We start from the raw sequence: 14,902 nt of genomic DNA on the forward strand, positions 1-14,902 counted from the left end.
CAAATTTGTGTTTTTTCCTAAATGAATACAAACCATTATCCTTTAATACCAGTACGACATTATCGAAGTTGCCACGGCCGTTTGAATTTTCACGAGGTGATACTAGTAGCTGGCAGTTGGAGAGTAGTCCCTGCCCACCCACTAGGTAAAGCAACCTTCACTTTGACTTTGGTTGCAGTTCAGTACAGGGGTACTGCTCAGTTGCCTCTTAATTTGGCTGTTTTAATCTTTAGCTTTTTATTTCAGATTCAATAAGTGTACTGAAAAATTGTCATGTTTTGAGGGATATTAATGGAAGAAACCAAGGAAGAAGCCTGTCATAATTCAACATAATCGTTTCTGTTGGGCAGCATGTCTGTTGCTGGTCCATCCCTCGTGTGTGTAGCCTTACAGTAATGACAATGGGGACCTAAAAAAGTTGTTTTTTCTTAGAAATCATTGGCACTCATTTGAATAAAGTTTGATCTCCTTTGAATGCGAATGAGAATGTTGCTACATTTCTTCTTTTCTTCAGTGTTTGCCTTTGTGGGAAGCCACTAAGGAAGCATTATCCATATGGCTTTTTCATGCCCTGTATGACTCCAAAGAGGAAGAACTTCAAGTTTTCCTTTCTCTTCTGCCCTATCTTTGTTAAGTCTTTCCTGCAACTTCTAGAACAAGAAGAAGACATCTTCGAAGATATCCAGGATGTCTGATAAATAGGAGTCTCGTACATATGACTCATACTTTTTTCTCCCTATGGGAGAGACAGTTCTCTACCTGGAATCTCCTTTCTTGAGTGATTGCCAATAATGTTCCCATAGAGGTAAGAAACACCACCCAACTCTCCTAACCTACTTACTAGTTGTATACACACTGCCAGTCGGGAAAAAATTACACCGCTCTTCTTTTCCCCTTACTGGATGATCTCTCTCTCTCTCTCTCTCTCTCTCTCTCTCTCTCTCTCTCTCTCTCTCTCTCTCTCTCTCTCTCTCTCAGAGACGCCAACCCTTCTCCTCTGACCTTGGATCACCTCACGGCGAGGCTCACACCTGGCTGCTCCTCGGAGAGACTCTCTACTCTTCCAGTCTCTTTTCTCAGCCATAGAAGCCTCGGAAAAGGAAGCGGCTTCAATGTCCCTTCTGGAGGCTTTATCTTGGTTAGACACGTGGTCTGGTACAGTCGGCTACCTCGCGAGTCATGGGGACCTGTCAAAACAAGACTCCATGTAGTCCCTACAGGAATTCCTAGCAGCTGGGGCCAAGACAATGGACTTTCTAACCGTTACTACAGCGACCATGTGGGGCAATTGGGTTCTCAAAAGGAGGGAATCTAGACTTCCTAGGAGCATCGATAAGGCTGAAAGATCAGATTTGAGAAACTCGGACGTTCTACAACATCTCCTCTTTTCTAAGCAAGCAGTTTCCTCTACCTTAGATACTTGGAGGAAAGAGACGCAGGACATCGCAATGCAAAAGGCTACCCCCTTTCGCACAATGCAACAGCGGCCAACTTCACAACCTAAGACCACAATCGCGGCTCCACTTCCAGCCAAGAGCCTCAGCCGCCCCTCCTTTGTAGCCAAACCTATGGGCAGAGAAAAGCCGGCTCCTCCCAAGGCTAAAGGCAGAGGGAGGAACCCTAGACAGAAATAGGGTCTCGGTTCCCCCTTCCAGTGCGTAGGGGGATGCCTGCAGGGGAGTTGTAGGAGGTGGAAAGCTATGGGGGCCATGCAATGAACCATCAAGGTGCTTTGTTTGGGGGGTACCGCATCCCCTTCATAGGCTCTCCTCCTCCTCTAATTCCTCCTCCGATCTCGTCCTCCCAGGTCCAGGTCTCTTGGAATCACGGGAAACAGCAAGCCCTAGCTCGGGAAATCCAGAGCATGCATCTATAGGGAGCCATGCAACAGGTCCCCAACACCTCCCCGGGGTTTTTCAGTCGCCTCTTTCTGGTAGAGAAAGCCTGAGGGGGTTGGAGACCAGTAATCGATCTCTCTACCTTAAATCAGTTTGTGAAGCAGACTCCATTCAAAATGGAGATAGCAGCCTCTGTGATCCAAGCGGTGCACCTAGGAGACTTTATGGTATCTGTGGACTTAAAAGACGCATATTTCCAAGTACCAATCCATCGCTTAACTCGGAAATTAGTGCGCTTTGTGGTTCAGGGTCGAAGCTTCGAGTTCAAAGCACTGTGCTTTGGCCTCTCGACTGCCCCACAGGTGTTTACAAGGGTTTTTGAACTTGTTTCCTCCTGGGCACAGAAGCATGGGATACGCCTGCTAAGGTATCTGGACAATTTGCTACTCCTGGCCTCATCCAGGGAACAAGCTCTGGATCACTTGAGAAGGCTTCTCGACCTTTGCAAGGATCTGCGGATTCTTGTAAACATAGAGAAGTCTCGTTTGATTCCGACTCAGTCATGAACTATCTGGGGATGTCCATCAACACCCAGGTAGGGAGAGTGTTCCCTTCGGAACACAGACTTCTGAGACTGGAACATTCCATCGCCCAACTCTTGTCTTCACTGCCTCCTCCAGCCATTTTGTGGCAGAGTCTTCTGGGCCATCTTTCCTCCCTGGAAAAACTAGTTTCAGGCGGAAGATCAAGAATGCGAAGTCTCCAGTGGCATCTGAAGACCCATTGGTCCCAAAAGGACGATTCCCCATTCTTGTCAGCGGAGGTTCCAGCTCGTGATACAAGATCATCAGTGGTGGTCAGCCAGAAAGAATACCCAGACGGGCATTCCTCTCCAAAGCCCCAATCCGAAGTTAAAACTCTTTTAGGATGCGTCTTTATGGGGCTGAGGTTCCCACCTAGGCCCGAAGTTAGCATCAGTAGTCTGGTCTCCGATAGAACAAACTCTCCATATAAATCACCTGGAATTGTTAGCAGCCTGGAAAGGCCTAAAATACTTTGTAGAAGATCTACAAGGACGAGAGGTGGTGCTGATAGCGACAACTCCACAACCGTCTCATACATCAACAAGCAAGGGGGTACTTTGGCAAGAGACCTCTGTCTTCTAGCAGTACAGATTTGCTAGTGGGCGGAAGGTCACAACATTTCTCTCACAGCCATGTTTATTCCTGGTCGGAGAAACATTGTGGCGGATCAACTAAGCAGGCATTACCAAGTGTTGAGTGGTGAATGGTCTTTGAATCTTCGAGTAGCGAAGGCAGTAATAGCTTTGTAAGGTTTCCCCGCAATAGACCTGTTCGCCACTTCTTTGAATGTGAAACTTCCCCGCTATGGTTCTCTTTCAGATCATCAGGCAGCAGTCCAGGACGCCCTTCAATAGACTTGGGACAACCTGGACGCATACGCCTTACCACCCTTTTGCCTGCTGAGAAGGGTGATCAACAAACTCAGGACCTCCCGGAATTGCAAGCTAACCCTAATAGCTCCGACATGGCCAAGCAGAGAATGGTTCGCAAACCTTCTTTCCCTTCTGGTTCAGGTTCCAAGGTTTCTTCCTCCAGAACCCCTTCTGCTGACGCAGCCACACAGTGGTGTTCCCCATGGGAGAATTCCCTTACTGAAGCTTCACACCTGGAGGCTGTCCAGTCACTCCTCAGATGCAGAGGCTTTTCAGAGAGAGTGGCTGAGCACATGTCCAGGCACCTGCGCCAATCTTCCACAAACCTCTACCAAGCAAGATGGAGAGTGCTTGTAGCTTGGTGTAGAGGGCAAGGCGTGTCTCCACTCGATCCCTCTCTTCCTTTAGTGGCGGAATTCCTTTTGTACCTCAGGGAGGAAAAGCTACTCTCAGTCTCGGCAATTAAGGGTCATCGCTCAGCCTTGAACCTCATCTGTAGACTGAGAGGGGTTGACCTTTCCGCCTCAGAAGATATCGCCTTCTTGATTCGAGGTTTTGAGAGATTTTGCCCCCCAGTTGAGATTAGACCACCACCTTGGGACGTGTCTCTGGTCTTACGTTCCATGAAGGGTCCGCCCTATGAGCCCTTAAATAGGACCTCAGACTACTTTCTGACCCTTAAGACCGTCTTCCTAGTAGTTCTGGCTTTGGCTAAAAGGGGCAGTGAGCTACATGGTCTGTCTTACGACATCACCCATTCTAGGGGATGGGGGAAAGTCTCTCTCAACTTCGTGCCAATTTTGTGGCTAAGACTCAGAATCCTTCATCTGCCGATGAGAGGTTTCGAGAATTTAAATTTTCCAGCCTCAATAAGGTAACACAGGATACAAACCAACTGTTACTGTGCCCAGTCAGGGCACTAAGGAAATACCTGAAGTGCACCAGACCTTTCAGACCACGTCTTCGTCATCTCTTCCTTAGTACCAACAAGGTAAAGAAGAGATTCTCTCGCAACACCATCACTTTCTGGCTCAAGAAAGTTATTGCAAGGGCTATTCCTGGAGACCCAGAGGCAGCACAACCCAAAGCCCATCAAGTTAGGGGAGGGGCTGCCTCACTGGTGTTTAATAGAAATTCCTCAGTCTCCCAAGTCTTAAGAGCTTGGGTCTGGAAACGCCGATCTACATTCACCACTCACTATTTGAGCGATGTGACACATAGGTCTCTAGACACCTTTTTTATAGGCCCTATTGTGGCCGGTCAACAGGTGCTGTAGCTACCTTACGCCCTTTCAGGGGACAGTAGCCATTGGTTGAGGATCCTGTGTTACACTAGGTTTTACGAAAGACATCCATTATCTTCTTTGTTTCCTTCTCCCTTCCATCTGGGTATCCTAGTCTTTAGCCAGTTTCAGCTGGACTCGCCAATGGAAATAAGGTATGAAACTCATCTGATTCATCTCACAGGGTATAAGTTATACTCGTAGTCAAGAGGTTTCTCCTTTTCAAGGTCGGGGGAATCCTAAGTATGAAAGGGTCCGAGTCGAATGTTCCTGACCCACTTCATCCTGAAACATTTGTTTCCACAAAGCTACAAACTTTCAGTTGTGCTAAGCTTACGGGGATCTACAAAGAAAGAAGATTGATAGGAGATTTTTTCTTCAATAGAGTCTAGTCTGAGGATTATCTTTCCTAGGAATAGGGAACTCCTTGGCCACCCTACCCTCAGGACTAAGTCCCCTATAGTAAAGAATGAGGGTTTGTATCAGTGTAGGAACAAATGACAAAATTGTAGCAGAGTTTGTATTTTTCCTAACATACAAACCCGAATTCTTTACACAGATCTTCCCTCCATCACCGCCCCCTAGCATAGTCCTAGGTAGAATCCGATTGAAGGTAAACAGTAGCTACCGACCGGCGGTCCCCCACCGCTAACAGGTCGTTAACGACCTTATTAAGGTTTTTTTCTGCCGTATTTTCTAGCTCGCACTAGAATATCTCGAATAGTAAAGAATGCGGGTTTTTATGTTAGGAAAAATACAAACTCTGTTACAAGTTTGTCATTTATATTACTTTTAAGTGAAAACAGTCCATAAAACTCAGATGATAGTTACAGTTTATTATATTCAATGAACAATGAAAAATTGATATGTTGCCTTTCTAATGATAATTTTATACAGTTTATGGGTATTGATTTCAGTTGTTTCACAGGAAAGTTTTATTGAAAATATGCTATTTTCATTTTATTCGCAGCTCCATTAGTATTAGGGAAGGTGTTATTGAAATATCCCCATCTACCTTTGGATGTCATCTATTGTTCTATATACAAAGATAATTTTTAATAGAATCTTATGCTGATTATGTCATTAGACACAGCTGCAGAAATGCTAGTGTTTCAGAGTATGTTTATGTCATCATAATTGCAAATTATTAAATATTCTTTTATTTTCACAAATTTTGTCCAATGTATTTATAATAATATTGTGTACTATTGTGATGCGTAAATACTATGATTGATTATATTGTGGTGTTTTATCTGGAAATTAATGATTTTCTGTGTTTTTCTCTGTAGGTATTACAATCACATCTGCAGCTATTACTTTTCCATGGCATGGCCATCGAATAAACTTGGTGGATACTCCTGGCCATGTAGATTTCACCATGGAAGTCGAGCGTGCCCTCAGAGTACTGGATGGTGCTGTTGCCATTTTTGATGCCTCAGCAGGTAGGCCTACTAGTTCAGAAGGTCACATGTGAGAAATCTGTTTTCTTAAGGTCTGGGGAATTGTTTAGTTAATTTTTATTGAAACATTAAATTGGTAAGTTTTAGACAGAATGCGGTATACAGTATTATGAAATTTTGGATTAATGTTTAGACTGTGTTGTAATTACTAGATGACAGTATAGCATTATTTTAAGGTAACTTATAAGGAAGTTGAAATATAGCGCTACAGAAGCAATACACTTTTCTAGATGATAGCAAGTATGGTCGGTTACATACATATCTTATTGCAAAAGTCTCGCAGCCATTAAATAATTGTCAATTGAAGTTTTTGCCATACTTATGAGGGCATTGTTGCTTTACTATGCATGTTTTATCTGTTGCAATTTTGTCACCTTTCCCATCATTTCATCCTAATTTGCCCTTATTTCTGTGAACCTGCCCTTATGTTCATATTACTTATTCACTAGAAGCATGTTTAATAAAAATTTACCATTAATAGGCGCGACTCTTGGCTTAGTGATGAAATAAAAAAACAGATTTTGTTTTGCTGATATCATCGTCTGCTTGTTTATATGTATATTATTTCTTTGATATGATTATGTTAGAATATGCATAAAGTGTCAGAGACGATAACGATATAGAGCAAAAGCGTGAAATGAATCCAGGAAAAGAAACAGACTAATACAGTATGTTGTTGTATCTAATCTTGAGTAAACAGAGTCGCTATTCTTCGCCATTGCAAGTCGTATATGTTTGTCATATACATGTGTTTGTATGTTTATACATTCATATTTTATGTTATGATTATGCTGAAATGATAACTATGTACACAAGAGCATAAAATATGTCCAGAAAAAGAAACAAATAAGAATATGATGTCGACGCTAATTTTGTTTAAATAAAGAACAGCGTTACCCCTTGTCAGTCAAATACATTCGTCCCATTCATTTCTGTGCACGTAGTTTTCGGGTTATGACTATGGTGAAAGATGCATAAAGTGTCAGAAATGGTAACTAAATAGGCCAAAAGCGTAAAATCTGCCCGGAAGTTGATGAGAATATATTTTCCTTGCTAATCTTATGTAAATAAATAAGAGTATTATGCCATGCCATTATTATTATTATTATTATTATTATTATTATTATTATTATTATTATTATTATTATTATTATTATTATTATTATTATTATTATTATTATTAGCTAAGCCCTAGTTAGAAAAACAGGATGCTATAAGCTCAAGAGCTCTAAAAAGGAACAAAAGCTCAGTGAGGGAAGGAAATAAGGGAATAAACACTACAAGAGAATTACTGAACAATTAAAATAAAATATTTTAATAACAGTAACAACATTAAAATAAATTTTTCATATATAAACTGAAAAATTGAAAAAAAGAGCAAGAAGAGAAATAATGTAGAACAATGTGACTGAGTGTACCCTGAAGCTAGTGAACTCTAAGACCATGGTGCAGAGGTTATGGCACTACCTGAGACTAGAGAATAGTGGTTTGATTTTGGAGGGCCCTTCTCCAAGAAGACCTGCTTATCATAGCGAAAGAGTGTCTTCTACCTTAACCAAGAGGAAAGTAGCCACTGAACAATTTCCTTTTTCATTCATAGTTTAGTGTTTGATTTATATTTTGAAATACCTAAAATGTCAAAGAAGAAGTCGTATCGCAAAAAAAAAAAAAAAAAAAAAAAAAAAAACATGCTTAGAACTGTTAGTGGATCCTGACATCTCTCCCCCCAACAAGAAATGAGTCACCCCTCCCAAACAGGTCATTTGCTGATCCCGTTATCTCTAGTACATTGAGTAGCCTACATAATTTGAATCCATCTGAAGGGATTTTGAAGCCGCTGATTTAGAAAGTAGTGTTGAGAAGGCCTTGGAAAAAAGTATTATTGAACAAGATGGGTGTAATGAAGGGAAAAAATGAAGTTCTCGTTTGAAAATATTAGACGTTAATAAGCTCAATTCCATTTTTTTTTCTTTTTTTTTACAATGATATTGGGCCATGTTCTATGTCAGGTTCCTTGGGAAAACTAGACAGGAAATTGATAGAGAATTATGGGAATACCACTGCTGTAGTAAGTTGCAAAATTTGTGATTATAGAAAAAAAAATATCACCCTCCCTAAGTGTTTTCATGAGCATAAGATTTGTACGGATCATAACATAAGCTATCGAATGTCTGGGATAAGATTCGAGCATATAAATGCTTCAAATATAAAACATATGATAAACCAAGATTAAAAGAGAAAGAGGCAGTCCCTTGAGGCTTTGAAATTTAAAGGTTCAGCATAAAATAGGAAATCAAAGAGAAGGAAGGTTGAAGATGACACAGATTACAGTACTGATGCTCACTAAAAGAGAGAGAGAGAGAGAGAGAGAGAGAGAGAGAGAGAGAGAGAGAGAGAGAGAGAGAGAGAGCAGTATGAGTGGGTGTGTGAAGGACATTTCTGTATTTCAGGGTAGGGGTTCTACACATGTGAATAAACAACCCTGAAATATGATCTCCAGTTACGAGGTATATTTACCGCTAAAAGCCCACACTAATGAAAACTAACGCTTCAATAAATTTCTGGAAAAAAATTCTAGCCTGATTGTAATAAACAATTGCTCCGAGAAAATATTTCTATAATACTTTTTGATAATTGACCAATTCTTATCATTCAAACACGAAAAGATAGAAAATTAAATTGCCTACAAACTGAATACTCATATATATTAACACCTATATATAATAATGTAGAATCAACCAATTTCTTAAAAAAATCTTTGAAGGCTGTTTTCTCAAGACTTGAAATTTTTACAGAAAATTTACTACTTTTTTCAATATTAACCGATTTTCATCATTTAGATATGATAAGACAAAGAATTTTATAACCTAAAATCTGTACATTCACTTTAAAAAAAACAGAAAACTTCTATATGAAATAATTGCTGTCTTTAAAAAAAAAGTCGTTTCTATAATTTGCTGAAATAATATATATTAAAGAAACAGAATAGAATATAAATTCCCTATGTACAACTTTTAGAATATAAAATTCTCTTTTATATAGTTTTTTAAAGGAAATTGGTCGGTAAATAAGCAAGTTGTAGGACTTTGAAGTAATCCTAAAATAACATTGTTTCAATCCGGCTGAATTATGCTCCACTGATATAACCATATGTAATACGATACTTATTTTAAGGAAATATTCGTTAAAAATTCAGGAGTCATCTGGCAAAAACTCTGTTTGTATCTGAATGAAGGCAGTTTCGGGTCCTATTAGAATACAGTCAGCCCTCATTATTCGCTGGGGTTAGGTGACAAACACAGGCGCAAAAATCGAGAATCTGCAAATACTTGCTGGCCTAGAGTGGGTCAACTCATAACCTACCAACTCGTCAACCACTACCTACCTGTGATTGACTAACACACTAGGTAACCCACTGTACTACACTACATTCTTTTCATGTGCTTTCTGTCATGGTATTCTAGTTCTTATTACTTTTCAGATATAGTTGTACAGTATTAACAGAACTTCAGTATAAGGTAAGGAGATTCTTAAACTTGACTGTGGGAGACAACATAGTTTGAGTAGAGAGAAAGAGCAATCTTCTCTAATATAACAATCATATAGCAAAAAGTGTTTAGCTCAGCACCTGGCAGTGAAGGAAATGAAGACAGCAGGGTGTATTAACACACAATTAGGCGCCTTTGGTATAAGGTTGGCCACTTTTATAGCCCCTGACACAATGGTTTTTCCCTTTGCATCGAAAGCCTTTGTAACAGTAGAAAAGGCCGTCTGGGAGGGTAAATATCTCCCGGTTTTGGAAGAATGTAAACCTGTGTCACTTGTTCTTCCCCATGACGCTAAACATTGGTTGGATATTCAGTTTACCTTTGCCGAAGGGAAACTAGATAAGGATATAGCCAGCCGGCAATTTAACAAAAGACTGCCTAGGATTCCTGAACACCTACTTAAAGCTGAATTGGAGGCTAGGGAGAGACTATCAGCTTCAATGTCTCTTCAATGTTTTGTGGAAATGATGATTAGTAATTTCTTTGATGCTCCAGTTTTTTCCATGTAGGCCAAGATGCACTTGGCTACTTTTATGAAGAATCTTTTTTTACTTCTTTCAGGCTCGAAGAGTCTGCAAGAAACATGTTCTAGTCTCCGCTACTATTCGTCATGAATCGAAGCGTCTCAAGGAATTAGTAAAGGAGGTCTTGGATAAAGCAGCAGCATAGAATAAGTCTTATCCAGAGGTGGGGAATATCTCTTAAGAGAAAATTTACTCCTGGGGTCGTACCTCAACCTAAGAGGGTCCATAATCCAACATATCCTAGGAGGTCCTTTGCTCCCTCTCCAGCTAGTGCTTCTCAGAATACCTTTACTGTTCCTCATTCGGTGACTTCATAGTCCCCAGCATTCAATCCTGGATTTGTACAAGGGCCTTCGTCCTTTCGTTCCCCTTAGAGAGAAAGAGGGGGTAGAGGCCGATCTGACAGAGGGGGCAGGTCGAGGAGTTGGGGTCTCCGAGGTAATAGAGGAAGTAGGGGCACACATCTTCAACCCAAACAATGAGGATACTCCAGTAGGGGGAAGGCTGAAATTGTTCAAGGACAGATGGGCGTTCAGTCCTTGGGCACAGAGCGTTATTTCCAGCGGTCTGGGCTGGAAGTGGAAGAGACAACCTCCAAACATCAGGAGATTTTTTCAGAAATCAACACCTCATCTGGAACAATATGTGCAGGACCTGTTAAAGAAGAGAGTTATCTGTTGCACAAAATCTATGAAGTTTCAAGGTTGTCTGTTCTGCGTGCCAAAGAAAGATTCGATTATTCCTCGAACTATTCTCGACTTGTCCCATCTAAACCAGTTTGTCCAGTGCAACAGGTTCCGGATGCTGACTATTTCGCAGATACAGACCTTACTACCCCGGGGAGCTTACTCCATCTCTGTAGATCTTACCAACGCTTATTGGCATTGTGTGGGCTCCTTCAGCAAGGGAATGCACAGAAGCAACATATCACGTTGTCAAATTCCTCCAATCTCTAGGATTATAAATAAACTTCAAAAAGTCAAGACTGAACCCAGCTCAGGTTTTCCAGTGGCTGGGGATTCATTGGAATCTAAAGTCTCATACCCTGTCCATTCCTTCTGCCAAGAGGAAGGAAATAGCCCAGTCAGTTCGGTCTTTCATCAAGTTGAGAAAGACCACCAGGCGTTGCCAGGAAAGGGTTCTGGGCTCATTACGGTACGCCTCCGTAACGAACCTTCTCCTCAACATCAGACTCAAAGATGCAAGCAGAGTTTGGAAGAAGAGAGCCTCCACAACTCTCCGCGATCATCAGAAGACAACCACGGAGTTGCTTCGACAGCAACTTTGTCAGTGGTCCACTGCCAGAAGTCTTTCCAAGACGACTCCGTTGAGCTTTCCTCCTCTATAGTGATTCTTCATACGGATGCCTCATTGGACGGTTGGAGGGGTCGTACCCCACTCAAGAAAGTGCAATGTGGTTGGTCTCAGAGATTCAAGCAATTCCACATCAATATTCTGGAGGCCATGGCAGTCTTATCCCTCAAAAGACTTCACTTGAAGAACAATATTCACATCCGGCTAGTATTAGACAGCACAGTAATAGTTCATTGCATCAACAAGCAAGGGTCAAGATCTCTCCAAATAAATCATGTAATGTTCGCTATTTTTTCGTTGGCTCAGAGGAAGAGGTGGCATCTGTCAGCCTCTCACCTTCGCGGAGTTCGGAATGGGATGGCAGACTACCTATCTCGAACACATTCGCTAGAGATAGAATGGTCTCTAGATAAAAAATAATTCTCTTTCGTGCAGGAATTAGTCCCGGGTCTTTAAGTAGATCTGTTTGCAACGAGTCTCAACAAGAAACTTTCCAATTATGTAGCACCAAATATGGACATAGCAGCAGTGGGAATGGATGCGTTAATCATGGATTGGAATCGGTGGGAGAAGACTTATATGTTCCCACCCTTCAATCTTCTTATGAAAGCGTTGGACAAGCTTGTTCATTCAGGGGGACAGCACTCCTGGTTGCTCCTCTATGGCCGAAGAGCAACTGGTACCCTTTAGTGACAGAGATGAACCCCAGGTTGGTGCCTCTACCTAACCTGAGTCTGTCCTAAGAAGTATAGAGGAAGACTGCCTTCGCTTCATCTTGGAAAACGAAAGCCCTTCATCTCATGAATTTTTCGCATAAGCCCTATAAAAGAGATTCAAAATTCAATGAGACAAATTGGCATTTGCGGAAAATTATAAAACTTCCACTACTTCGAATCAGTATGAAACTTCGTGCGAAAAAATGGTTCGATATGTGAAAAGATAAAAATCCTCCCTCTATCACTATGGATTTTTGTTTAGGGTTTCTGATCGACTTACACGCGAAAGGTTTATGATCCTCCATGATTTGTCATACAAGTTGGCCCTAGCTAGACCCATTTTATATGCCTTTGACATAGATTTTAACTTAGACCTCTTCAACAAGATTCCGAAAGCTTTTGCAAGGTTAAGACCAGCGCCTCCTCCAAAACTGATCTCCTGGTCGTTGGATAAAGTATTACAATTAGCTTTGGAGATTGGTAATCAAACAGCGTCTTTAGGAGATTTATCTCAAAAAGTGATTTTCCTAATCGCTATGGCTTCTGGTGCACGAGTTAGTGAAATTGTGGCTCTCTCGGGATGAGGGTCACATAGAATTTACAGACAATGGTGAAGTTAATTTATACCCTGATTCTACCTTTTTGGCTAAGAATGAGCTTCCATCTAAACGTTGAGGACCGTGGAAAATAGTTCCCCTCATAAGTGATCTCACTCTGTGTCCAGTGCAGTGTTTCAAGACATATCTTGACAGTACAAAGAATTTTAAAAAGGGTCAGTTATTTAGAGGTGAGACGGTTGGATCAGAATTGTCTTTGAAACAAGTGTGAGCAAAATTGGCATATTTTATAAGAAGAGCAATCTCGGCTAGCATGCCGTTAGGTCATGACCCTAAAAAAGTGGCTTCCTCATTGAACTTTTTTCAATATATGTCATTTGAAGGTTTACAGGCTTATACTGGTCGGAAGTCCACCAGGGTGTTCTTCAAGCATTATATGAAGCAACTGGATGAAATTCGTCACTTTGTGGTGGCAGCAGGTAGTGTTATAAAACCTGCTGCAACGACGTAGCCCTCAAGTGCATCCTTGGGCATTCTTCCACCTTATTTTTTTTAATAAGTAAACTGTCGGTTTTTGTTTCATGATCATCATTAAACAATTTAAAAATTGATTTTTTCAGGATTCAATTTAGTTTCTCTGAATTTTACATGTGCACCTATTTGGGTATAGTATACCTATTCTAGAACTGAATTTGAAATAGTTCAGTTTATGTTGTTAGGTATAAGACTGTATTTTGTATTTGGCCATAGACGGCTAAATTTTTATCATAGGATCCCCTTCTTAAGGGGTTCTAGGAGATATAAAATTGTTTTCCCCTCAGGATTACTTAAGTACAAATTCCTCGAGGGTATATAGTTGGGTACATTGATTGATCATAATGCTTATCAATTAACTTGTATTAAATTTTGCTCAAAAAATTTTGATGATAAAAAGTTGTATACTGTTGGATACATTTTATTGCTAGACCTAATTCCTGTTAGTAGCAATAAATTTAGTATACTGTACTATGGTTAATTTCTATCATCATTGCACCTTATGAATCTGTTTGCAGATGGGTATTTGTTCCATAATGATTACTCACTAAGCTCATAATATTGGTAGTGTTTGTAACATCTCACTGTTAAAGGTAGTGTTCTTCACCACAGGGGTGGCTGATGGCTGTTTACAGATTTATCCCCTTAGAAGACTATCATATTTACCAGATTCAGATCACTTTGGATTCAATCTTAAGGTAGAAATTTATAATTATGCTTCGTCACATAAGTGGGGAGCACCTGTTACTTGAAGGTTTTTTCATGCAACAGCCTCACACAGAGTATAGATTATTCTCTGTTACACTTCCATCAGGACGACATGGCTTGAGCCCAAAAAAGGGATTTTGATGTAGGAAAAATCTATTTTGGGGTGAGATAGCCATGTCGTCCTGATGCCCCACCCGTTACTTTCTTTTTTCTCCCACCCCTTTGCTCGTTGGAGGCTTTTATTTCACAGTAGTTCAGCTGCGACGTGAAATGTAGAGGCGGGTTCATGTAGGAGCACAAAAAGGTGATAGGATATGTAACGGCTCCTTACGTATCCTTCCCCTTAGAGGATTAGACTGGGTAAGGTCTGTTTGGGGTGCAGATATCTATGGTTATCTTAGGATACGTCCCTGATTATACGCGATATCTTTGGATAGTCATTTCCGGGGGTTGAAACCCCCTAATACCTGTCGGTAATTCTCTTGTAATATCAATCATAGAAATATTATATTGTAGAAAGTTGTCAGAAGGAACTTCCATCAGGACGACATTTCTATCTCGCCCAAAAATAGACTTTTCCTACGTCAAAATCCCTTTTTATACAGTAATAAGTCAAAAGATTGTGAAATGCAATCATTGTATCATTATAATATAAAAAGTGCTCCGATCAAGGGACGAAGTATGGAATACTTTACGTGTCAAAATAAGAGAGTCAACCCAGTCGCCATGCTAGCTCATGCCCACACACGCAAGAGATTGGCGGGGCATACAGCCAATCGCGACGGCATTGACTTTTCTGGTCAAACATGCTGTAAAGCAGGCTATACACACAAAGGATTAGCGCGCTGCTTTGATTGCTCGTGTATGGGGGTAAACAGGACAAACCCGACACGACCAGCCTGTCCTCCCATCCTATCAGCATGTTTGACTGCACAGGCCAATCCTGTCGCGATTAGTAGTATGGC

The 14,902-nt window shown here is 40.9% G+C and overlaps 1 protein-coding gene across 3 annotated transcripts in view; it reads left to right on the forward strand.

Annotated features, from left to right (window-relative positions):
• mRRF2 (mitochondrial ribosome recycling factor 2) overlaps positions 1–14,902 on the forward strand; it is a 464,036-nt gene that overhangs the window by 222,107 nt on the left and 227,027 nt on the right. For all 3 annotated transcript variants that reach the window (XM_068384901.1, XM_068384905.1, XM_068384907.1), the window contains exon 5: positions 5,866–6,018. In XM_068384901.1, coding sequence (XP_068241002.1) covers positions 5,866–6,018 — 153 coding nt within the window. The remainder of the gene's footprint in view (positions 1–5,865; positions 6,019–14,902) is intronic.

The sequence above is a fragment of the Palaemon carinicauda genome, chromosome 1 (assembly GCF_036898095.1).
Source record: "Palaemon carinicauda isolate YSFRI2023 chromosome 1, ASM3689809v2, whole genome shotgun sequence".
Classification (NCBI taxonomy): Eukaryota; Metazoa; Arthropoda; class Malacostraca; order Decapoda; family Palaemonidae; genus Palaemon; species Palaemon carinicauda.